General features: G+C 39.7%; 1 protein-coding gene across 1 annotated transcript in view; it reads left to right on the top strand.

Moving 5' to 3' along the window:
• Nucleotides 1–3,957: 3,957 nt before the first annotated feature.
• gpc3 (glypican 3) overlaps nucleotides 3,958–25,476 on the top strand; it is a 114,818-nt gene continuing 93,299 nt past the window's right edge. Inside the window, exons 1-2 of the mRNA XM_057349827.1 lie at nucleotides 3,958–4,449; nucleotides 13,810–13,971. Coding sequence (XP_057205810.1) covers nucleotides 4,293–4,449; nucleotides 13,810–13,971 — 319 coding nt within the window. The 5' untranslated portion in view covers nucleotides 3,958–4,292. The remainder of the gene's footprint in view (nucleotides 4,450–13,809; nucleotides 13,972–25,476) is intronic.

The raw sequence follows: 25,476 nt of genomic DNA, 5'->3' as shown, positions 1-25,476 counted from the left end.
TGGTTATTTATATCTTTTTTAAGTCTAAATTATCTACGTGTCTTGTTTCAAAGCAGATTTGACAATAGACACACACAATGAAGTTGTGAATGAAATGACGCGGGAACACTAAGGGAAATTCTCTTTGAAGACTAATACAATAGTGCACATCCAGCCCACTGTGGAGTAGTGGGGGTTGAGTGAACCAGGGTCAAAGGTCACTGAAGCCTTCTGTCTCTCTTTGACCACAGTATTTATGGGATAGCCCAAGCCAAACATAGTGTAGAATATTCAACACTCTAAATTATACTTAGGAAATGTTTTGATTTCAAACAATGTCTTAAGGTTTATATTTCAAGGAATCCAATCAGTTTTTAATAAGCAGTGTTTATGTTTTTACTAATGTACATGCTTTTGCAGACTTTCTTTATCCCCCACACCCAACAAGAAAAAGGGATGCTCTATAATTACATGCATGACATAACATTTTATTGCATCTTGAGTGGCGACATGGATTAAACATGAAACATCTGCGTGACCTTCATTCCGAGAGTTTACTTCTGCGAGGGTCAGGTCTATTCTAAAAAACTAATTAAATTGTACATTTAGTTGCGTGAATTAATTTTAATGGTGCATTTTGCACTTCTAGAAAAACAATGCACCAAATTATCTTAAAATGTTTTGTAATGTTACCAACAAGCATCAATTTTCTGGCAACCTAAAAATTGGACAAAAAAGAAAATTCACTTAATACTTAACAATCATTTGTGTCCTGTTCGCATTAAATTAAGTTACTCTGTATAAACTAAAAGTAAATTATCCCTCTAAATTGAGCAATTATATCAATGTTGTGAGCAGTCTATAGTTCAGCGGATGTATGGTATAGTTTGGGGGGATTGAGTGAGTTGAGTTTGGGAGGAGGAGGAGGAGGCCCTCGAGGCCCATCATCACATGACGAGACGTTCGCGCCTCTTTCGTAAACCTACAGCCTGATGATCCCAAACAGCTCCTAATTTACGCGCTCATTTAACTTCCACGGAGGCCTTAAATGCGTATTAAAGCTTCAGTTGATCAAGCGCCGTGGCCGGAGTTCACGCGTGGGTCTAACGCTGTGGCAAGAGATTGTTGTGGAAACTTTAAGATAGTAATGTTGCGATGTTTATCGGTGGGCAGGCTTTGTGCGTGGAGCAGCTGAGGAGCTAACAGACAATGTAATGTTTTACACTGCGTGACTGCTGGTCTATGGAAGAGATTGATCAGATAATGGACATTAGATATTATTTGGAGGTGTTTGGTTGTCTGGTCACGTAAGTGGAGTTGTTTTTAACTAACGTTGAAAGCTGTTTTATTAGACTGTCCGGGAAATACGGAGTGTTTAATATCATATGTGAGGTTGTGATCTTGTGTGTTTTTTAAAAGGAAATAAAACGATTACTTATGACGTTTTATGATTAGCAAATGAATTAAACTTGGCACGGACGCCTTGTAATTTCTTTTACCTTGCTGAGTGAAATAAATCTGAAGCATGTTTTAAATGGTCTGTTTTAAGCTTTAACTGCGTCATGGTAAATGATTTTAAAGTTTTTCCTGCAGGGGAAGATAAACCGAAAAGCGATTTTCCCACGCGTCCATTCAGTTCAGTATGCAAATATGTTGTTATTTATGTACGCAAACTCAAATTTAACGTTAGAAGTATGGACGTAGTTCACGTGGCTCCTCCGCCCGTTTTCGAAGCACTGGTCGGTCTGTGTAACGTTAAATCTTAAATCTGTACCAAGGGGAGATATTGCAGTTGATCCGCATTTTAGTACAAACTAGTTCTGCCTGTCATTTAAACCTGAAAAGTGAAGCCAAACATTTCGAACCACAAACATGTTCCTGTTAACGTTAGTTATTGTCAACTCCTAAACTAGGGAGTTCATTTCCTGTTACAAAACCCCGCTCTTACGTAAACAGATATTTACGTTTTCAGTGGCAGTGCTTAACGCGTGGAGTAATGTTCTTTCATTGAATGATATGCTTCGATTAAACGTCGTTAAAGTTCATGGGCCACACCAGCAGAAAATCGAGCGCCGACCCAAAGGCCTAATGTTAGTTAAGAGACACATTTATTATCGGAGACAAAAATATTCATCATCTGTTGTGTGTGCTTATTATTAGTGCACGCCTGTTCGCGTTTACGTTTTGAAAAGTACCGTAGCGCGCCTCTTTGACCATTGAACATGTGAAGTATTTAGAAGTGGACGGCGGAACTTGTACACGATAAATGTGACTTAAAGTTACATTTAAGGTTGCCTTGGGAGTAGATGTCGTATGTACGTAAATTAATTGCATAACAGTAGTTAAGAGCTTTTTTAGAAATTACGCTCATCTTTAGATGAAGATCCTCCATTTTGAGAGCTCAAATGAAAAACGAGCAAAGCGCGCCACCAAGGCCCACCAATGCCGTTCAAGCAGACTCGAGGTGTACCTTTATCCAACTTTCAACGCATGATTTAGCTCTGTAAACTTTAGTGTTTTTTAAATTCTTATTTGTTTTGTGTGGGTCACAGATTGATATGTTTAAGTTCCACTTATTCATGTTTATTCTGCAGCATTACCGTTAATAATTTGTTTATTTCGTTGATAAGTTTTTTCTTTTCTTTTTTCCTAGGTGTTTGAAAATTACTGTCCTATTTGCCTGAAAAGTTTCTGATGGAGGCTCATCAAGAAAAAAGTTGTCCCCACTTCAGCTTGTTTTAATATGGCCCTCCTGCTAAGGTGCATCTTGTGTAGTTAGTGAAGTAGTCTAGTATCTACTGCGCTGGATGCTCCCTTTGGCAGGAGTAGCTGTATATTTAACATCTGGATGCAAAATCATACTTCATATCTCAGTTTTATTTTTACATCACATGCCGTTCCTGTGCTGGCATTACAATGGTATTAATCCAATGGACTGGAATTGGCTTTTTGCTGTGAGTTATGTAGTTTGTCCTGGCGGTTCCAAAGTGCTCACAGTGCAGGTAGTGCCAGTAAATCTACTGCAGTGTTTGCACTTAAAGTATTGCCAGTCACCTTCCTTCCGAAACCTTGAGCTACAGCTGAAGGAACAGCCCTGTTTTGTGGGATAACAGTGAGTTTTGCAGGATTGCATCCAGCCTTAGTTCAACACGCTGTGCAAATCCATGCAAAACTCGCTGCACCAGGGAAAGACTGCTCGATCTACAATCAAAAGAATGTTTTCAACAATACACATACATGCAGAAACTGTGTCTTTTTTTACTTATGCTTTCTGAAAGTTTGAGATATTAGTTAGATGGCTGCCATAATCCAAAACAGTTTTGTAAAGATTTTAAATTTATATTTTTTTATGCATGCATGCATACAGTATCATATTTAGTGTCTTAACAATGTTTAAGATCTTATTGAATTGAACATTTTATACTGTTTTCATGTATTTATTACATATTAGTGCATTCAAATATTTGTCTTGCTGTTTTCGGGTGGATGACTTTGCAATTTTAACTACGACCAAAATCTTCAGAAAAAAAATTGCACAGTATCCATCTGTAATCCGCCAGATTCCATTATCTGCATTTTTCTAATGTAAATGTTTACATGGTGTTTTAAAAGGCAAGAAATGTCAATTAATGAAAATAAAATGAGTCGCAAAAGGCATTTCGTAGATTTTTTGCTTTGCGTTGTAATGTGATTCAGAAACACTAGATGGCAGCAGATAACTAAGTGACCGACACGTGATTTAGCCTGGACATGTTCATCAATTAATAGTAATAAATGTAAAGGTACAAACCTATTGGACATGAGTGGTATCATTATTATTAAACGAAATGCCAATCTTATGACATGTCTACCAATTACCAAGTCAAGCTTTGATTGAAATCCAGGTTGGGAAAAGCCTATTTGCATTTGTTGCAGACTTGATCTTGGCAATCGCGTAGGCATGAAACCAGCAGCGCGGGTTCATAGCGCGCCTCCTGTCTTCATAACCTCAACTTTCCCACAAATGAAAGCGTTCAAATAGGCTTATTTAAGAAATGAAAGTGATATGGAAATCGCGTAGTCCCTCCTCAAACACGAAACTGAGACCTTGATTTGTGAGCGTGAAGTTTGGTTCTCTTAATGAGGTGGAGAGCAGGAGCTGTACGGGAATCCTCCTCTCAGACTCGCATCACAGAGCACGAGAGATGCCGACGTTGAGACCAACACACTGCTGGCTGTTCACTTTAAGCAACGCAGAACATTCCTGCGCTCTCTCGTTTTTTTAAGCAAACCTTTTTCGTAGTTTTTCTTTTACAACCAAATCGGCATTCAACATGACAGGACTGAAGTTGAAAGGTGCGCTGATTTTGTGCGTCTTGTTGTTGCCGTTCTCTCTACCGAACAGCCAGGTGCTGGACTGTCGCGAAGTGCGCTCATCTTTTCAGTTTTTGTACCCGGGGATGAAATGGACCCCAGAACAGCCGGTTTCAGGTAAAGATATTCAGATCACAAAATCTGTTCTGTTTTATGCTTCATGCGTTCAGTTTTATTTGCTTGCAATAATGCGGTGACGAGTTGTAGAGAGAAATTTTAAAGTTGCATTATGTGTGATTTGTCCTCTGGATATTACATGGAAACTGATTCGTACAGAACTTTAACGTGCTTTTAGTCTAAAACAGCCCTTTTTCATGCGGAAAATACATTTTTAATATTAATAGTAGCTAGGCCTATATTATGATGTTTTAAGTGGCATGAGTCATGATGTTGTATATCGGTAGTTAGAATATTATAACTGCATAATAACGTGAAAATATATGTTCGATTTGTAAAAGATTAGGTTATGCTTTATTAGCTTATTTCATGCGATATTCTTAAAAATAAGTATCCTGGCTGGGTTGTCATCCTCGGCTGGGGAGTGGTGACTGCAGCAGTAGCCCGAGGAGAGCTGTAAATGTATTTCTCGTTGCCATAACTAGTGTGAATTACCTGTCATGCCGGAGAAGGCGAATTGTGTTAGTGTGTTTATTGAGGTGGCTACATTTCCCGGTGGAGAGCTGAGGAGATAGATGAGTCGAGATGAATGACAGGATGGATGGCTGACTCTCTGCTTGACATCTCCCCTTAGTTGCTTGAAGCTTTAATTCTGTCTCCACTGGATACTGGAGAGTTGGGGGAAGAAACGCAAAGAGTGAAGTTTGTTTGGCCCTCACAACAAAAATTCTGCTGAAAAGGATCTTGCTTTTCCCTAGTGACTGCATTTTGTTGTTGGGCTGTTTTCTGTGCAAGTATTTTAGTTTTCCCCCAATGGCAGCAACCGGGTTAAAAAAGAACTATAGTCAAACGTATATACCACACTGCTGCGTTGTTTATATTAAAGCGCTGAAAGATAGGTGTTTACATTGTAACTTACTTCATCAACTTTATTGGTCATGTGAGCTCTACTTTTTTATCCAATAAACAGCAATGAAATTAATTTTGTTACTTTTTCTTTTTGAAAATCGTGAACAATTGAATGCCTAAAGTTGGAGCCAAGTAATTGGACCTGCGGGTAAATGTGCATAAAACTAGCTATCCCTTATGGTTGAGCTGGTTCCAAGTGACCTTCGGAGATTTTCATTTAATCAGAGGTGCTGTTCATTTTTGCAGACGTTAGATTTGCAATTTAAATGAATTGCATTTGGGTTAAGGACACAGCAATGGTAATGTCAGTGATTTATCTTCTCGCAGTGGAATTTAACCTCCATCAGGGTTTAGAAAAGCACCAGAGTTATTGAGTTCCTTAAAGTTTAAAGTTCTTGTAAGGATCTACATCTGTGATGTACACAATACAGACCATAAGTGTTGTACATTAAATAAAAAAGGGAAAAAGAAGAAAATATTGCGTGCACGGTGTCACATGCCTCCAGTCCTTTCCGCTTTGCCTTGTAGTTTTCAAATGAAATTCTTCAAAAGCATTTTGGCTCGTCAGTGGCTGGTAGAGGACCGAATGTCCTGATGGGATTAAAGACTTTTTGAAGCCCCTAGTCTTTCTGAAACCTAAACATTTTTGTTCTCAGGAGAAAGGACTTACTGTGGGTTTTCCGAGCGCGCCGCAGGCAGTGAGGAGTCCTTTATAGTCCCAGTGGCACCCGGCTCTGGACTTTATGCCTGGTGCAGTAATTAGTAGTGCGGAGAAACCCTCAGCTTCATTTATTGTATGAACCGATACCGTACAGTTCCAGCCTATGTAGCCAGAAACATTAATAGAGTATCCTTGTATATGTTGCTGCACCATGAGGTTAATTGTTTGCCCTCATCATTTAGTATTCATTTATGTGCATGTGCAGGTCAGGTGCATCTTAAGAGAGGTAAAATGCACCAGTCCATACCAAAGAGAAGTAATTCCATAACAGAAAAATAAGACAAAAACGTAATAATTAATTTGTCAAAGATGTTATGACCTCGATGCAGTTATGTTTCAATGAGTTCAATCTTTACTTGAAACAACAGTGTAACTTATTAAAATAGATTTATTAAGCTTCCTGCTTACATAAAGACAAAAGTCAAAGACAGCTGTTCAATTTTCTTAAATGGTTCACCTCTTTTGAACCCAATACACGCCGCTGGCCTTGAATTGGCAAATGAATGTAGACAACCTTAATGTTGATTGGAAATGGGAGTGACTGCAGGCCGGATAGTGTATCTGTCACCTTCTAGTGATTGTATTTACTCCACAGAGACTTTCACACACTTTTCCCGCTTGCAAAGATTTAATGCTTTGCTTGATTTCTATTCCCTCTCTCGCCACTTGTCTAGAGATCTTGCATGTCAAGTTTTGTACTTTCCAAACTTTACTAAAGATGCTTGGCCTGTTTTAGACTAGTCTTTCGCGTATCCGTCTTCTAAACATAGGTAGATTTTGTTTGTACCCATTTCTCTGAACAACCTCTGCACCATAACCCTTGTGAACTTATCGGTGGGCTTTAAACTCGCTGCCCGTGGTGATGTTGCGTATGATATATGATGCATGCAACCACTGTGTTTCTGTTCTGCTGCCAAATACAATCTCTGCCGGCATCTGCGAGTGGGCTGAAGAGAAGAGCATCTTTAGCATGAGCGGGAGAGAGAGACTGATGGACTGACATTAGAGGGAAGAGAAGATGCTATGACTGATGTATCTGCTCTGGAATACAAGGAGGCCAGGCGGAGACACAGCCCGGAGGAAGATTGAGCTGAATTCTAATCATACTGCGTGTAATGCCAGGGGGCTACAGGACCGAGATGCCAATGGGAAGTTTTTCTCCCTCTCGTGTCCGCTGGCGTGTCTTTAACGTTTTTTGTCAATGCCTCTCTCCTGAGTCTCAAGCTCCTTGCCCAAGGGGAAGCACTGAATGTCAAAGCACAATAGACAGCTTACTGTCTTTTAGTCTCAAAGGCACCTTTACACCAGCTCACACCCAGACACTCTTTTGTCACAAAGTGAAGCCTAATATTTTGATGTGCAGTTGATGTTTATCAGATTATAAACACGTAAAAATGACCACAGACAGTGGCTTTTTAAGGATCTCTTTATTTTCTATGTAATCTTTGTTAATTGAATAGCCGTTCTTTTGTAGATAGTAATAAGGGCAGAATAAAGTCAGAAGATCTATCAGCAGTGTTCGGGATCAAAACAGTGTTGAGATGTGATGAGAGGGAGCCGTATTCTCTTTCGGTGGTACACATGGATGAGATCCAGCTAATGAAGTACTGCTGACCTCCCTCAAGAGCTTGTGTTATTAGCTGTTAAGGGGCCTTCCTGCCTCTTGTTTTAATGGCGGAGGAGATTATGGAGACACTTGTTCACCCTGTCGAAGGCTGGATACTCTCAGTGCAGACAGCTTTATTTTAATTATCGCAAGAATGTCCTCATAGAGATGTTAAACTAGCCCACAGAGTCTGCTGCTTTAGTTTGATGTTTGGTGATTTTAAAGGGATAGTTCACCCAAACATAAAAATTCTGTCACTGTTTATTCACCGTCATATTATTCAAAACCTGTATTTGAGTTATATTATATATTTTGAGAAATGTTTTGTGTCCGAGCAGTCAATTGGGGTCAATGTTGTTTGGTTACCAACGTTCTTCAAAATATCTTTTAAGTCATACAGGTTTGGCATGAAATTGGTAGGAGTAAATTGGGGAGTAAAATGGGTAAACTGTCACTTTAATAGGGGAAAATGTTGGTAACCGAACAACGGTGGCACCCATTGACTTGCATTGGTTTTGTGTCTGTACAATGGAAGTAAATGGGTTCCGCTGTTGTTTGGTTACAAACGTTCTTTAAAATATATTTTGTTTGCTGCAGATGATAGTAAGTCATACAGGTTTGAAATGACAAGAGGGTGAGTAAATGATGACAGAATTTTCATTTTTGGGTGAACTCTCCCTTTAACCTGTTTAAAGCCATGTTTTAAAAAAGATGTTCATCAGTTTATAGTTTATAGGGACCGCTCAGGACGTCTGTATTTATGGATGTTTAATCATATTTTAACATTCTTTTTATGTGCTTGGTGCACTCACGCCTCATTTATTTGGATATTGAACATGCTAAAAATGTAATACATGAATATAGATCTAATTTCTTAGTAGTAAATGGGAATCTCTTATGAGACCTTAGTACAGTGTCAAAGGGAAGCAGATAGTGCCTTAGGTAGTGAAGTACCTTCATATTTTGATAAATAACCACACAGTTTCTGTAATTATGGGATAATGGTTTAGGTCAATGTCTCTGGCAGTCCATTTGAAGCTGAAGGTGAGGGATCACATGCCCACAAGAAATGAAACTTTCTGCTAATTACTGTGGTCTGACTTTCCATTAAACCATATATCTTGGATTTTCCCGTCCTCATTATAACAATGCTCGGAGGACAACTGTGCTTTTTAAAAGACTTGTGCGAGCAAAAGGCTTTTATGGTGTTATTATATAGTTTATCTATCACAAACTGAATTTTACCCTCGTGTGCTTTGTGCGTTGGAGGTCTGAGGGACTTTCTTTCAATTACTTCTAAATGGCACTGTAAGAGGACAGACGGGTTTGTTTAAGTCCATTAAACTCCCCGCCTCGCTTATACTGATGCCCAATTCATAATCATATACGTTAGTTCATATACTTTCACAAGCCCTCTGACTTTGCTCGTTTTAATTGCGCGCACATCAATGTTTCTGACGTCAGCCTAGAAAGAAAAGTCATAGCCTAATTCCTGTGCCGTTGCTCTATAATTCATGCTTCTAATAACATGCTTTAAACATTTTTTGTATCTTAACGCATCATGTTTTCCCCACAGCCCCCATTAAACTTGCATGCTGATAGCTTTATAAATGGTTCTAAAGATCGTGCTTATGCATGCGTCTGGCTGTGCTCCGTGTCTTAAGGCTTGTTAGGGAGGAGCGCGGGGCTGAAATGTGTACACAGCGCTCGCCGCGTCTCCGTCAGAGCCGACTGTTTCATCTGAGCTCCGACTGAGATGCTTGCATGCCTGAGGCCTTTGAGTTAGACTGCACAACAGAAATACAAGAGAGGACATAGAAATAGGCTACATGCATACAGCGGAATGGCCAGTCCTGTTTTTAAAATGTTAAATATCGTTATGTTCACAAATACAGGGGTTAGACAAAATAATATGAATATCTGTTAATTCAGGTGTTGGACCACCATTAATACAACTCCTAACTATCTATTAATATATATATATATATATTCTGAATAGTCTTCAGTGGAATGTTGTACTATTGTCTTTCAGAAAATCTTTTAGTTGCTTAAGAGAGGGTCCTTCACTTGTCTCATAAATGTGAAAAAGTTTGCCCTTAAAGGGGTCATATGACACGGCTAAAATGAATATTATCGTTTGTTTTAGATGTAATGCAATGTGTATACATGATTTAAGGTTCAAAAACGCTGTATTTTCCACATACCATGCATGTTTGTATCTCCTCTTTGCCCCTCCTCTCTGAAACGCGCAGATTTTTTACAAAGCTCATCACAAAAGCGAGGTGTGCTATGATTGGCCAGTTAACCAGTGCGTGATTGGTCGAATACTTCAAGCCTGTGACGGAAATGTAACGCCTCTTACCATATTTGGAACATCAGGTTCCAAAGCAATTGTACTGACAGGTACACTCATCTTACTTGTGTATACATTTGGGCGGTCTTAGTCAACTCATACCACGAACTGACGTAGATTTGTGGGGGTGTGGTTACACGAGGCGTTTCAGGCAGGTCTGGGTGAGCATTCGCTTTTAGATAGAATGCATCTTTTGTTCCCACACATACATGCATGGGCAACTTATAACAGAGAAAGACACAGAAAAACACATATTCGTGCCATATGAACCCTTGAAAACATCAAACAGTCAGACTAGTAAGGTTACAAATTGCCGCTGTCCTTCTGAAACCTCATAATTTATCTCCTATCACGAAATGTCGAGTCTGTTGATCCTTTAATCGTGTCAGTCATCACGCCTATTTTTTCGTGTCACTCAGCACGACTTTCAATATACAGACTGCGTGTAGCCTATATATTTATCACAGGAAGTTGTACATATTTTACGAGGTGGCTATAAGCAACCCCACCCCAAACCCTAAAATCACACGCGGAAAGGCAAATTTGCTAAAACAAATGCATTTCACGAGATGGGAAAGCAACTATAAAGGCTCACCCTAACTTCTGCCCCTAAACCTGACGTCACAAGTCAAATCCTAATAAGACGTACGAATGAGATCATACGAATTCACATGAATGAACCACCTCGTAAAATTGGGACGAATTCCCAACAGATGTGTTGATTTACGTTTATACATATGAACGATGCATCGTATAAAAATAAGTTTGATTGAAAGTCGTGGCGAGTGACATAAAAAAAAGGAGATATTCGTGTCCACGAACACGAAATCAATAGATTACATTTTGTGACTATGTCACAAGTTCCCGTGAGACTGTGTTGGGTATTTACTTTAGTCCTTGTCTCTGTGTTTTTCTAATTCATCTTGAAATAATCATTTTGGCTTTACTTCGTTTAGCTGTGGTACGAACAATGCAAGGTAGTAAACAAGTGTCAATCCCAAACACTGTGTGAAAGTCGCAACAGAGGCTCTAAACCCTGAAGAACAAATAATATCTGGATGTACATGAAAGCCACACGCTCAATGAACAATATTTCATCTGCAGATGGAGGCGTCTAGCTTTGTTCTTTTGTAAGGAAATATTTTCTGTTCCATTTTCAGAAAACAACAAACTAATCAGCTGTATTTATGAGCAGTCTTTAGTTACAGGCTGTGATGTAATATTTGTTTATGCTTCTCAGCGGGGAGCAATATTCCTCCTGTAAAGTCCTTCACGTTCCCCTGACAGCCTGCAACTTCTCTAATAAAATACATTTATCATCTGCAAACAGCAGACGTGCCAATGAAATCGTCTGTTTCGCTGAAGATAATTACTAAATCTGCTTAGTTCTTTCAGCTTTCATACCTGCTCGCCTCTGCCAACTCTACCCCAGCTCTCCACACGCCGGGCTATTGACAGCTTAATCATTTTGCCCTGGAATCTGAAATTAGCTCGATCTTATCTGTCGCCGGTCCTTTGCAAGTATTGATTTTGGATATTAAGCCTGTCTGTGTGCAAATGAAAGGAGGTGCGTGCACGATGTGGCAGGTTTGCCTATTATTTCTCATCTCATATCCGTATTGTGATGCTGCGGATGGCTGATCAGAGAGTGCGGGGTTCCTCCTGCCGTTGTTGGTTTTCGACGGCATGCGAAGTTAATGGGTTTATTTACATTCCTAACAGGCACCGTGCGTTTTTTAAATCAGCTTTTTTCCTTCCCCCTAAGGCGATTTCTTTGACATTTTGTCTTCTCATTTTCATATGAGATTTAAAATTTGGCAGCACTTAAATCTCCTGCATTTTAATCTCTGCCACGGTCTATTTGGTTATTTCAATCAACAAACTTTTTTTTGTTTTTTTATATTCTCATCTTTGATGATGTGCTGGCGAAGGGTGCCAGTTTAATGCATTCGCTAGTTTATTCAGTAATCTTTTAGTTCTAATGACTAAACCCGACTGAACCTGAACACGGCATTCGGGAACATTACGTTCCTCCGTCATTTCCAAATCCATCTGTTGCTGGTCACCGGGGAAAACGCTCTTCAGGTCTTCTCCACAAGGATTCGTGCTAAATGAAGAGCGAAGATTTATCAGTTACGTTTTTATCCTTGACGTTTCACAATAGTTATATGACACTATTCCAAAGTGTTCTCTTAAAGAGGGCACTGACACTTTCGTCTCTGCCCAGATTGTGTTATGCCCTCCTTTTCTTCTACCCCATCATCATCATCATCATCATCTTCTCTGTCTGTGTGAACTGGTGCATTGGGACTCGTCTGAAGTTTGTTTACAGCGCTATCAGTCAACCCGGTGCCACCTCCACCCCCTCAGGTAGCTGACAGACATGCACTTCATTTGGATCGGGGTTAACAGAGCTGCTCTAAGATGTGCGAGATGACAGCGGCAAAGTGACTGAAAACAAAGTTGTAAATAGGAGGCTGTTTCGAAGCGGCGACAGAAATGAAGATTTAGTTGCACTTTGAGGCCCGTAGCTTTTGAGAAATTCAACCTCGCTCCTTGCATGTGTAATCACAAGATAATTGGCCACATTTCCAAATGTGGATCGGTGGCCCGGGGGAAAACATTTGCAATTATTGCACTTTTTTTCCCTCAACCCTTATTTTTTAGTCCTGGTTCTCATGCGGAGAAGACTGTGACCTCAATGTCCAAAAGCAAAGATATTCCACAGCGTATTCACGCCAAGTCTGACTAAAACGACGTCTTACATGTGTGCCATTTGATGTTGGCAGTTTGGTTGTGAGAAATCATGACTTCACTATTGTGTGTTGTGCTTTCTTTTTCACCACAACCGTGCAATTCATAAATACCTGATTTTATGAGATTTTAATGCGTATTTATGAAAGGAGCTAATAAATGAATAAAAAGCGAACTTTGTGAGATTTAGGTCATGCCCAACTCACAGAATCAAACGTCTTAACACATAGGGGACTTAATCAGATGGTATCGGTCATTTTGATTCTCGTTGGCTTATTCTTGATTCTTTGATTCAACAGTGATAGATCAGACAGCATCGCTCACTTCCCTCCCACAGGACATGAACATTTTTCGATTATGATTCATATGTAAGCCAGAAACGAAAGAACCTTCCTACAGAGAATGTCTTTTCCAATACGTTTCTCTTCACTTCAAAAGAACCCAGCAAAACTAATTACGCCTCTTTGAGAGACAACCTTCACAACTCAATTTCTTTACAACAAGTCACCTGTCACCTCTTCATCTTGCTAAACAAGACATATCTGTCAATGGATTTGTTTGCCTGCTAATATGTCTTTCATCCAACTCGCATGGGGCTTTTCACAATTTGATACTTTTAATGGACAGATTTTTGCATAGCGGCGGTCTCACGGGACCCACCTTTACCGAGATGTTTTCATACCTTTGCCTGGTATCTTGTTTTCCTCTAATGAGTGTTTGTTTTGCACTAATCAGTTTGGCATAGGCAAATAAGATGAAATGGCACGCACAGAAATTAAATAACACGTTTCAATTAAATTGCAGATATTCGTTTTGTTGCGTATGATATGTGCGCTGTTCTGTGTGATTTGATGCCGGGTTTGAATAGGTTATATAAACGATGTGCTCAATAAAAACAAAGCATTTACGGCGCCTCTCAATAAAGCTCGACTCGCACTCGTTTAAATGGAATTTATAAAGCGCCGCGCTCTGTTTGCTTGTTTATTGCGCTGACTGTAATTCTCATCTATTCTACAGGCTCAGATCTGCAGGTGTGCCAGCCGAAAGGCCTGACCTGCTGTTCCCGCAAAATGGAGGAGCGCTACCTGCTTATTGCCAAACAGAATATGGAGTCCAGTCTCCAGGCTACCAGCGCTCAGCTGAAAGTTCTCATCATTCAAAATGCTGCCATTTTTCAAGGTAGGTTTCTGTAACAAGGCAGTAATGATACACACTGGGCAAATTTTTGCACATTTGTTAAGAAAACCATTTGTATAAAAAGATTTGTTAACGAAGGGCTTGGGAATGCGAATGTGTGGCGCCATTAGCTGTTCAGCATAATCTTGTCAACCATTATGTATGGTTTTCGGGTTCCAGATGAGTCACATGCCATCTATGGCTCAGGTGACTGGCACAGAAAACTGTATGAGAACTGAGTGCCTATGAGCAGAGATGGCAGATTTCAAATATTCTGGGGGACAAGCTGAGCAATTGTCATTGAGATGAATAGGAGTGCTGGAAGAAACATTTCTTCAAATATAATAAACTCCCCCTGACTAAACTTGACATTTAAATGGTTTTACAAATTACTTTTATTACTGATTATTTTCTTCTCATGTTTCATAAATGAGACCCAGTGTTATTTGTTCAACATGGTTCAAAGCCTGTTTTAAAAAATCAAGTCCATTTACACTATATGGCCAAAAGCATTGGGACACCTCCCTTCTAATAAACATGTCTATCTATTCCAGTAATTCCAGTAAAAACAATAAAAATATTAATGTCATGTTGAAATATAAAAGGGCCCTGCCCAAACTGTTTTAAAAACAAAATTAAAAACACAAAATTGTCTAGAATATCAGTATATGCTGTAACATTAAGATTCCTGCTCACCGAAATGACCAAAGTAGTCAAACCTGTTCATTAGAAGGGGCATCCCAAATCTTTTGGCCAAATAATGTATTTGCTTTCCTTTATGATTGTTGCTTGTCCAGTCGTACAGTGTGTGAGATCTGCACGACTTAGACTGTGCAGACTGTCACAATAATTTACATAAAAAAATGTAAACAGTACTTCACAAACTAAGCCATTGTCGAGGTTGGGTATCAAATAAGGTCAAAATCGAGTAACAATAGTTGTCATGGTAACAATGATTCTCATCTCTAATTGTGAATAGCATAGCACCTCCCTGGCAATAGGATGTTGGTGCATGATTATATCAATGGATGTGTTTCTATTGATTCTTATTAGAAGTACATCGTGGTAATGGTCAAGTCACACCGAACAAATGAGACCCCCAAAAATCGGACACTTCCAAAGCGAATGAATTTATTGTCAGTTAACATGTTGCTCTAATTGGCCCAATACAAAAGAAATCCTTCAGATGTGCGAATTTCGACTCAAGATGCCAAAAACTGTAAAGCGTGCAGCTGCCTTTTAGAAATACAAATCACTTGGAAAGAACAACAAGAGTTGAAACAAAATGATGCTGTTTGCAGCCGCAGCTAAAAGCCCAAACTGCCAATTACAAATGACTCGCGGCAGACACCTTGATTGATAAATGGATCTTCCTGGATTGTCAATTAAATGAATCGTGTAATTTGGTGTGAGTGGGTTGCCCCTACTAATTTCGTTACACAAACCATGTTAGAGTGCTGGATTTGGCTGGGTCCTGTCTGTTCGGGAGGTGGTTCAATGCTAATTGTTTCAGCATCGGGCCTGAGAGAAAACTCACAGAATTTCTAAAATGTGCTCGTGTCTTGTCTAGTCTTGTTTTTCCCCACGTCCTCCCACAGGGAATAGGGAGCGGGCCTTGTTTGCAATCTTCCGTGCTCCTCTTCTCATTGCTTTTGATTCTTTTGTACTTTTTGCGGCTGACACAGATCAAAGGGCTTTGCTCTCCACTCCAGCATCTTCCATCCCGTTCGCTCTCTCTACTCCCATCAGCCCGTGCTGCCACTCCCCTCGCTAGCCTGCCTTTCTCGTACACCGTGAGCGGTGCCAAAGATTCGGCTCTTTGAAGTCAACTTTGCCAAACAATCATAAAAGTTACATGAAATATCTGTCACGGGAGCCATTCCGGGCCATTCAGTGACGAGCGGCGTGCGGCAGTTTCGGGTCCCTTCATCGGCCTTGGATCGCATTTAGTCATGGCGTGTCTCTTTGGATTCATGTCAGTGGCTCTGTTAAAAGCCTGGGAAATCTTAAACCAAATCAGCTTAAGTGTTATAAAAGAGAGACGTGTGGCATATGAGGATGATTCCTTTTACTTGCTGTGGGATGCGTTCTGGCATACAGTACTTTAACGTAACTGCATTGTTGATTTTACAATAATGCATAATCAGGCAGTGATAATATTCTCTATGTTGCTATCATTTCATCTTCTTTTGATTTACTACTTGAAGAAAGATAGCTTTAAAATCTATATAAATATTGTGTTTTTAAATGACATGTACTGACTACTTTTCCAGTTCAGTAACTGTGCAACGTTAACGGCGTCAAACAAATAGCATCTATAATAGCCTACTTTACATAAAAATGAAACTTGTTTGTCATGAAAAGAATGACGGTGACTTAATTTAAATACTTGCGGCGTCCAGCATTTTCTGTGCATAACATCTGGTGAAACTGGATTGTAGGAGGTTTGGGAATAAGATGCACTGTTTTGTGTGTAAAACAGTGTGTTCACCTCTGATGTCACACAAAGTTGTGTGCAGACGTTTGCAGTGATCCAATGCATCCATGATGAAATGAACAGTATTATGAGTGATATGGAATGACTACGTATCTCAGACATTGTTCCCTATGTGATGTTAATGTTATAGTTAATGTTAGATTGTATCATGTTTGTTGGATCTCTAAACACAATGTTTGTGCCAGCTGTTTAACTGAGCCAGTGATTAATGAAACGCTGGAGGGAACTGCAAATCACAGTGAGATGCTTGGTCTCAGATGTCATTCAGATTGATAGACGGCTCTAATTCCTGTTAGTGGAGCTCCGCTCTGAGCTGCATAGTGAAAGTACAGTACACAGCATGTATATGACACCTCTCTTTTTCATACAGGAAAAATTAACAGGTAATCCTGGTTTTAAAGACAGAAATATAAAAAGCGAGTCATGCTCAGTTTGTCAATTTTCCCATCCTGAGATGCACCCTTGAAAGACTTGGTTTAGGTATGGAAGGCATAGGCATGGATAAAGAAGGACGCGGCGACTTGACACGTCTTAACTACAAAATGTCAACTGCTACTAGATTATAAATGATAATCTTAAACCTATAATTTACCTTAAATTTATTTTTATTTGTTTATTTAGCCTAGTTGTGCAAGCACTGTTGAGCTTGTGCAGAGGCTGCAGCTTTTGCCACAGGGGAACTGGAATCCCCTGGTTGGGCCTGGGTTCTCCTGAATTTTTGTTCTCCATTGGAGTTTTGGGTTCCTCGCCACCGTTTGCATACTATTTTGCACTGTTTGCCTGGCCGGGGGGGCTGCTTTATTTATTTATTTATTTTAAAGTTTTACTTAATTAATATTACGTACCTGTATAGGAATTTATAGTCTGTTTAATATTTGAACTGTGTTTCTCTCTCCCTTATCTTAAATGTGTGCTTTAAATGTTTTGCTTATAGTCAATATGTTTTATGTACAGCAATGAAAATTGTAAAAAGCGTTATATAAATAAAGTTGACTTGACTTGACATAGACAACCACTGTAAAATAAACCATTTTATCATTTTATGGAATTACATTTTTTACTAGTTTTATTTTACAGATTTCTCATGTATTTTTTATTTACAGGAATAGACTTCAAATTTACAAGTCAGGTGTAAAATAACCTAAAAACCAACACAATCTCATGGCAAAAACATATCTATTTTACGAGGTGAGGTGATTTTGGCTAATTCATATGATTTCTTACGACCTCATTTATTTTCGCGCCAGTGACGTTATGTTTAGAGGCAGGGCTTCAGTATTGCTGTTTTTCTAGTAATTGTACGTTTGTGTACGATGTACGAATTCATACAAATTAGCCACCTAGTAAAATAGTTACGAATTTCCGTGAGATCAGGTTTGAAAAACATAGAGAACATTTCGTCGCCTTGGAATGATAAGGTTCTATCTGCATTCTGAGCAGTTTTGAGACACTGCCCTTCAAAGTTTTTGCATTCCATTTGACTTTGTAGATAAAATCTCTTTGTTTTCTAAAAAAGTCCCAAAATCTACACAAACGTAAAGGAAAAAACATCACATAATGTAAACAAATTAAGAGTATGGGAAAAACTCAATTTGGGCAAAAATGACTTGATAGAACCTTATATACATTTTTTTGGTCCCCTAGCTACCGAAATATTACCATATTTTCACAGTTTTTTACTCGGTTGCTTAGTGAGTCTTCGCTGCATAACATTTTAGAGAAACTATGATGAGAATACATTTTTCTTGCACCACATTTATTTTTAAAATAATGTGGGTATACAACTTGTGGTTGGTTCAGTAGCGAAAATACAACAACAGTCCCACAATGCAGTGCAGTTATACCTCAATGAGCAGCTTTAACCGCTAGTCATGCAATCTTCACTGTGACAGCTAGTAATGAAGGTTTATTTTAGTCGACACTGCATGTCCAATTCTAGTCCCAACCTTGTTAGCGTCTCACTCGATCTTAATGCTCTAGGCGTCTAGCCTTAGTTTTATTCTCCCCCGCCCGTCCCGCTTTTTCCCGGCATACTCCTCTCTAATACCACCCGCCTCTCTCTCTCTCTCCGGAGTCATTTAGCTCTTTGTCGAAGTTTCACCATAACCCAATAACGGCCTGGCTGGCGGAGAGCTGGACCGGGCATGAAAGCCATCTGAAGTTGTTTACTCACTGCCTGGGGCGAATTTAATAACTTAATGATGGTTAGAAACGGCCGTGCCATCTCGCAAACAAGCCCTTTGTGTCTCGTTTGCCTGATGAGTGAAAATATACTTGCCATCACTGCATGTTTCTCGCACAATTATAATTAGTTTTCTATCTCAAAGGCTCTGTTGATATTTATGAGCTGGTGGATTGCCTCTTCGGGGTCTTCGTTGCTTGATTGAATATGCAGACTCTGGTGGGGACTCATCCAGCATGGTGTAATCCTCAAAAGTGATCTCTTTTACCCAGACTCTGTGCTGTGGTAAAAGACCAAAAGCTTGGAGAGTAAAGGAAAGCTTAGAGAGCGACTTTGTCTCTGTGGAAAGACTTTGTGTTCAGTAGAGGCTCAGACTGCAGTCCCAGCGGGCACACATAAACACACACACTTCAACAGAATGTACTTAGGATGAGTGTTAACTACAGTGCAGTTAGTGAAGCACTTAGGTGCCTTATGTGATTGCTAATATATTGCTTCCTAAGTTCAGCAGCACCACTCCTGTAGTTTTGCTGCCCGAGAGACCTGAGGTGTTACTGGAAAGAGTTTCCCTTGATGCAGGAGCGGCAATATGAAATAAAGGGAAGTAGATTCTAGGGTTGAGCTTCACGGATTAAGTGTAGTTTACACTGCCCCAACAAATACCAACAAACAGCAACCTTGCAGACTTGCAGACATAGATGTTTTTTACAACACAACAAACACCAGCAGTACGTGGCTTTCACACTTGAAGTTTAGTTCGGAACAGGGCACAGTTCGCATGAAAAATCGCTGATGTGAAAGCTGTCAAGCGAACCCGGGTGCGCACCTACCGAACCCGAGAATACCTGAAGGAGGAGGTCTGAGTTCGGTCGCTCTCGAGCTGTGGCGCGGTTTGCATGAATATGAAAGCAACACGGACCCAGGTGCGCACTTTATGAGGAAGTAAAGTGACCTGCGCATGCGTTTAAGCTGATCACGATGTATTTCCTTCAATAAAACACATGTAAGAGATGATAGTGTTGTTGATTAACCTTGGATTCGAGCAAGAGTGAGCCTGCATTGTATTTCTGCGTTGCGAGTGGAATCAGAGCGGCATGTCAATGGTAATCCACTGTTTCCTCAAAATAGTCTGTTTGCAAGCAGCAGAAAGCCGTCTAAATGCAACGCGCATACAGTAAACCCAAATGTCATTTACTCTGCTGCGCATAATATGACCAAATTAATAAAAACACAATATATTGATCCGTGTTCTGTTTTCTGTCATGAGCCGTGCACATTTTTGATAATGTAAGACGAACGCAAATGCACCAGAGTAAAGTTAAGTGTGAAACCAAACCAACGCTGCGGGGGGGGCGCCGGGAGCAATTGCACTCAAGTTCGGACCGCAGCAAACGAGCCCAATCTGAAAACGACCTTACACACACACATTTTTATACATTGTGAAGTCTTTCCATAGATTACTTTTATACTGTACAAACTTTATATTCTATCCTATAACCCTCACTTGACCCCTAACTACAGCACAAGCACACAGTACATCATCGCATTTTCCCTGCATAACTGTTGATTCACTATAAGTTTGTGTTGTTTACATAATGCACGTAAACGACGATGGCCAACAAAACACAGACATTTAACTCAGGTTCACTTCCCGTGTGCAGTTCATGTCCGGCAGCTTTTAGCAATGGGGCCGCGCCATCTAGCAGTTTCAAATGATCTCCTCACCCACCCCCTGAACATTCCTCACCCAAATGCAGTGAACAAACAAACACAGCTGAACTTCTGCAAAGCAAACTGATGGGCGTGCTCTTTTTCTCGCTCTAGCAGGTTGAAGTGTGCACGTGCTCTTTCTCTCGCTGGGTAACGCGTGGCATGCTCTTCCAGGAGAATTGCCCAATAAGGGACGAAGAAAAATTGTTACGTCACACAATTTCATGTTTGAAAAAACTCTCCGAAACCTATACCAACCTTGGGGGAGTGTATCGGGCCCAACTCGTTTTTTGACAAGTTGATCATGTTAAGGAGGAGAAGCCAGCACGTTTAACATAGTACAGATTAAGTCAGAATGCATGAAACACTTTTGAACCCCCCATTTAAGGTACTACAACATACTTCAAAAAACAATAGTAGATTTACAAACAACATGGTATTAAAATGCATTTAAAAAAACAAGGTAGCACACTTGTTTTTAGTGAGAAATTGCTGTCTTCGGATTTTAAAGCACAATGAATGAATAAATAAATGTACAAGCACAGCTTCTGACAATTCCCCAGGACAAACCTCCAGATATCATGAGTCACTGTGCAAAAATGTGCATCAAAACATTAACCTCCATGACCCCAGCAGTGAGGTCTAATAGCATACATTAGCATGCATCTACATGCGTAAAAGCGTGAGGTCGAGCAGCGCTCTCTTGATTATGATACTGTAATTATATTGCGAGGTGGCAGACTGTTCACTGTTGTTTGTGAATGAGAGTGGTGCATTGGAGCAGGTGATTAGAATCTGGCCCTGAATAAGCAGATGGTGAGGAGGAGAGAGACCTCCTGAGTGTCCATGGGAGCTCCGCATAGACACCGAGCCGAGAGGAAAATGAGCACGGAGGAAGAAGACCATCACAAGTCATCATTTATTTCTTCATGCAGATTGTTTCTAATACCCACCCACACAAACACGTCTGGCCCAGAAACCACAACATCACAACCCCAAAACCCAGTTCCTTTGTGCCCTAATTCTGTCACAAAAGCATGTAGCAAATGTACTGTTACAAATCCTCCTGCAACGTATTAAAGCACCCATTTACACCTTCAACTCCTCCCTCCCCAGGTTACTCCTGTCTGTCAACCGCTCGGGTGGCTGAAAATTACGGTCGCATCCCCTGAGGTACATGAGGAGTATTTTCCTCTCCTTTGGTTTCAAACGCAAGCTTTGCCCTGACAGACTCGGGTTTGTGTGTTTCTAATCACCCTCCTGATGTTTGATTTTGACCGCTTTTTCGCCCAAATTCGGCGGCTGTCTCTTTGTTGATAGTGTGGCATCCAGTCTGCTCTGCATGGGGTGTATTTGCATTTTCATTGTAAATGCGGCTCGGGAAATCTTCAATAGCGGGTCGCATTATCATCATAGGAAGAAAAGAGAAGCACTTTTCAAGAGTTCAATTTTAGTAAAAGTACAGTTTTTGCCTTCTGCTGTCTAGCTGTGTTGGAGACAAAAGCTTCATTACTTCTATGAAGAGGTGTTTTGTTATAGAAAACAAATATTTGACAGAATAACATCAAATACGCATATTTTTTGGTATAACAAGTAATGATGATGAATAGTAATGACAAGTGGTCAAATAACCTTAAAGTTTACACTTCACATAATCATACAAAAATGATTTTGCCATTGTAGCAGAACAAAAATATACAATTTCTAAAATAAAACTAAAATTATGGAAAACAATATACCTGTCTTTGAAAGTTTTCTAATTTCAAATGAACTTAAACCTCCTTGCTCAAGGTTTAAAAAGGTTAATCCAATACAAATGTGAAAAAATGATGAAAATAAGATTATGAAATCTGAATGATCATACCTGAGTGGTCGATCCGATGCTGTTTTAGACAAGGTGCTGACAAAAACCATAGAACCCTGCCCAAAACAATAGATTTTTTTAATTTCTTTTATGTATTTTATGATTATAGTGGGAATTGTAGTGATTTTAATGTAACCAAAATGATGTCTACTGGTATGCGATGGATCTTACTGAAATAAAGCCCAAAAGACACTAAAAGGAATTTTGCAATGGTTTTAATGGAAAAACTAATGGTTCATAATGGCATTTCAATGTAAAACATTAGGATTTCTGTAATGTTTTCTGGGATTTTTTCAGCAGGGGTGTCACTTCTTTTGAAAGATATTTGACTCTCATACAATTTAAAAAGCTTTTAAGAAGAGTTTTAAAGCTCTCAAAATGAAAGGAATGGGATCATTCTCTTTAACTCAAATGCTTGTCGGCTTGAATATGCGTCTACTGGTGCCAAGGTCGGATTAACGCACGTGCCCAGGGCACTAGACCAGCAGAGGGCCCTGGCAAATTTAATGTGTACAATTATTTTTTTTATTTTCTGTCATGAAATAGCACTGAATACTGTGGAATAAAGGTATTCTTTTTGCAGAAGTATTAACTGTAGCAAATCCTAATAATCCTAATGCATTGCCGCACTGTTCAGAGGGATATCTAGAGGCGAGTAAAAAAACATTGTGTAATATAAGCATGCAGAAATCACGTGTAGAATACAGTTAGGCAAAATAACAAAATGAGTTTAAAGCCACCGAAATGTGCCAAAGTTTGCTGTCTTTAATGGCCATTGACTAAAGTCTCGTGAGACTACATTGTGGAAGAGTAAGGAAATAAAGAAATATACCTCTCAGCTAAGTTAAAACCATCTTTTTTATTAAGATAACGAATGCTTTTATGATTGATATTGCTTAATTTGTAATGCGTGGACTTAAATGCTTGTCTTCTTAATGCAGAAATGTAAATTATGCAAGGAATAAGCCTATTCCCACGTAATATGAGTTGGAGAGGTCAAAGGCTTTCTTAGGTGTGGAGTACTGTGAAATTTAAATAAACCAATTTGTGTTGTCTTTTGTGCATTTTGAGCATTTTACACAGAAGACATATTTCTACTCTGCTGAACTACTTTTATATTGTTTTTCTATGTAAACACGCTCTAGATTTATAACTGTTCTCGCGCCGTTTGCAGCGTCTCTGGTTTTAATACGCTGTGTCAAGTTGAAATAATTTCAGCTCATAAATGTCAGTTCCACAGCAGTGGACCAATCAGAAGACCCCGAAGGCGGGACTAGTGTCGTAAGCTTTTGTTTATAATAGCAAGTTGGCATATGGCAATTTCTGTTATCAAAAGAGTGCCACGAGACCGTCGCGGTTTGTGCTGCGCTTTTTTAAACCATTCGTGACTGCTGTGTCATGCGTTTTTAGATGCAAAGATGCGATATGTGTGAACGCTCCTGGAGCTTCTATTAGGACATCATTAGCCATCAAATCTAATGACACATTGCAGCAGTTATAAAATCTAAAACGTGCAAATCTTATATAGAAACAATTAATTTATTATTAATTCATTCTTGTTAATAATTGAAAAAGTTATGATTTTTTTCCACAAGTAAATAACTAAAAGAAGAGAACTGTTGAGGACCTTGGTGCTGGAGAAACTAAATGGAACAAGTAACAAATGCCAAATAATGGTCTGAATGGGCGTGAATTATACATGTTGTGATTCACGTGTCGTTCTAGCTCTCATCCCATTTTCCTTCTCTTCTAAACTCAAAAACCTGCTCAAATGTATGTCTGAGTGAGGGCATTAATGCTCGCTTCTTCCTCTGGCCTCCTGACACTATAACAGTGTGGCAGGAAGCTGTACAGGATTTGTTTTCTTCACCTTTAATTCCCTCCGAGCCTCTGTTAAATTCTGCATCTCACAGGCAGAAATCTGTGTTCTTTCTCGCAGCGGTCTCATTCATTTTCTCCGCATACCTCACCATAAGATGAATGCGCGTATGCGCGAGGCATTTATATTTCAACTCGCCTCTGTTCTTCCCTAATCATGCAAAACCACAAAGTCATTTTCAGCGCCGTAAGGTGTAAGATTGTGCTCTGTTTGTCTCTGTGATATCGAGGGCGAGGAACATTTAGTAATTATGCCTAATGATCTTTCACAAATGTACAATCTGCCGCTATAAATGTCACATTTCAGTAGACTTCATGACGGGCGCGGGTAGGGGAGAGGCATATTTGAGACAGTGGTTCAGTAGATGTGAGGAATCAGAGGATTACATTAAGGAATGATCTGGCACTATTTTTGCCGTGTGTCCTGTGAGGTAGCGGTTTACGGTATGCTAATGATCCGGATTCTTGCGTGACTCTCGTGCTGAGATGCATCATGGCGGAAAACAAACAAACAGAGCTGCATTTGGATCAAAGAGTTTTCTGAAATTGTGTCATCAAAACCCCGCAAGATGAGAATCACATTTAGCTCTCCGCCATCCTCCTCAATAACACACCAGTCTGTGTTTCACCACAGGAGAGCATTGAGACGCATTAAAGCCACTTGGGTGTAGTGTTCACGTTAAACCCAAGGTATTGAACAAAATGAAGGTCTCAGAGAAGCTAATAGAGGTTTAAGGCTATTTTTGTGATATTCTTGGGAGTATTCAGGAAGGTGGGTGTGACATTGCTACATATATAGATTTGAATGTTAATGAATCTTAACGTTTTTATTTTTAAGTTGGAACACTCTCAAACTTTCAAACAATCTCTGGTGTGTAAAAGCACTTATGAAAAAATGACGTACACAAAGCCAGCCAGTTTTTTTTCTCCAGCTGCTTTGGACTACATTTCGATGATTTCGATCTTTAACCTCTTGTTCTTTTGCATGTAGGAGGTTGTGTTTGTCATCTTAAATCCACCCCCTTGTGGCCCCGTTTGCCCGACCGTGCATTCAAAGTCAAGGATGATGTATTTTTTATTTAGTGCCCTGCATTATTGAGCAGCTTATGCAATACATTACGTGTGCAACTCCACAATGGCCATGTCAAAGACCTGTGAGCCGAGTAGGAGAGCGAGAATCATCTAATGTGGTACTACTGCTTTTTTGGTATCTTTTGCTGTGCTTGTGTGGGAGTGAAAGTTTGACAGGTCAGTTTTACCGAATATCACCTGCAGTTAAAGGTAACACTCCTAGACACATTATGTCTTTATGCACCATTGGCTTTTTGACCTTAATGGATGTTTGAAGCAAAGAAAAGCGACAACCTTGGCACATTC

This window comes from Triplophysa rosa, linkage group LG13, assembly GCF_024868665.1.
Source record: "Triplophysa rosa linkage group LG13, Trosa_1v2, whole genome shotgun sequence".
In the NCBI taxonomy this organism is placed as follows: Eukaryota; Metazoa; Chordata; class Actinopteri; order Cypriniformes; family Nemacheilidae; genus Triplophysa; species Triplophysa rosa.
The sequence above is the reverse complement of the archived record's forward strand: the minus strand, read 5'-3'. Positions and strand labels throughout refer to the sequence as shown.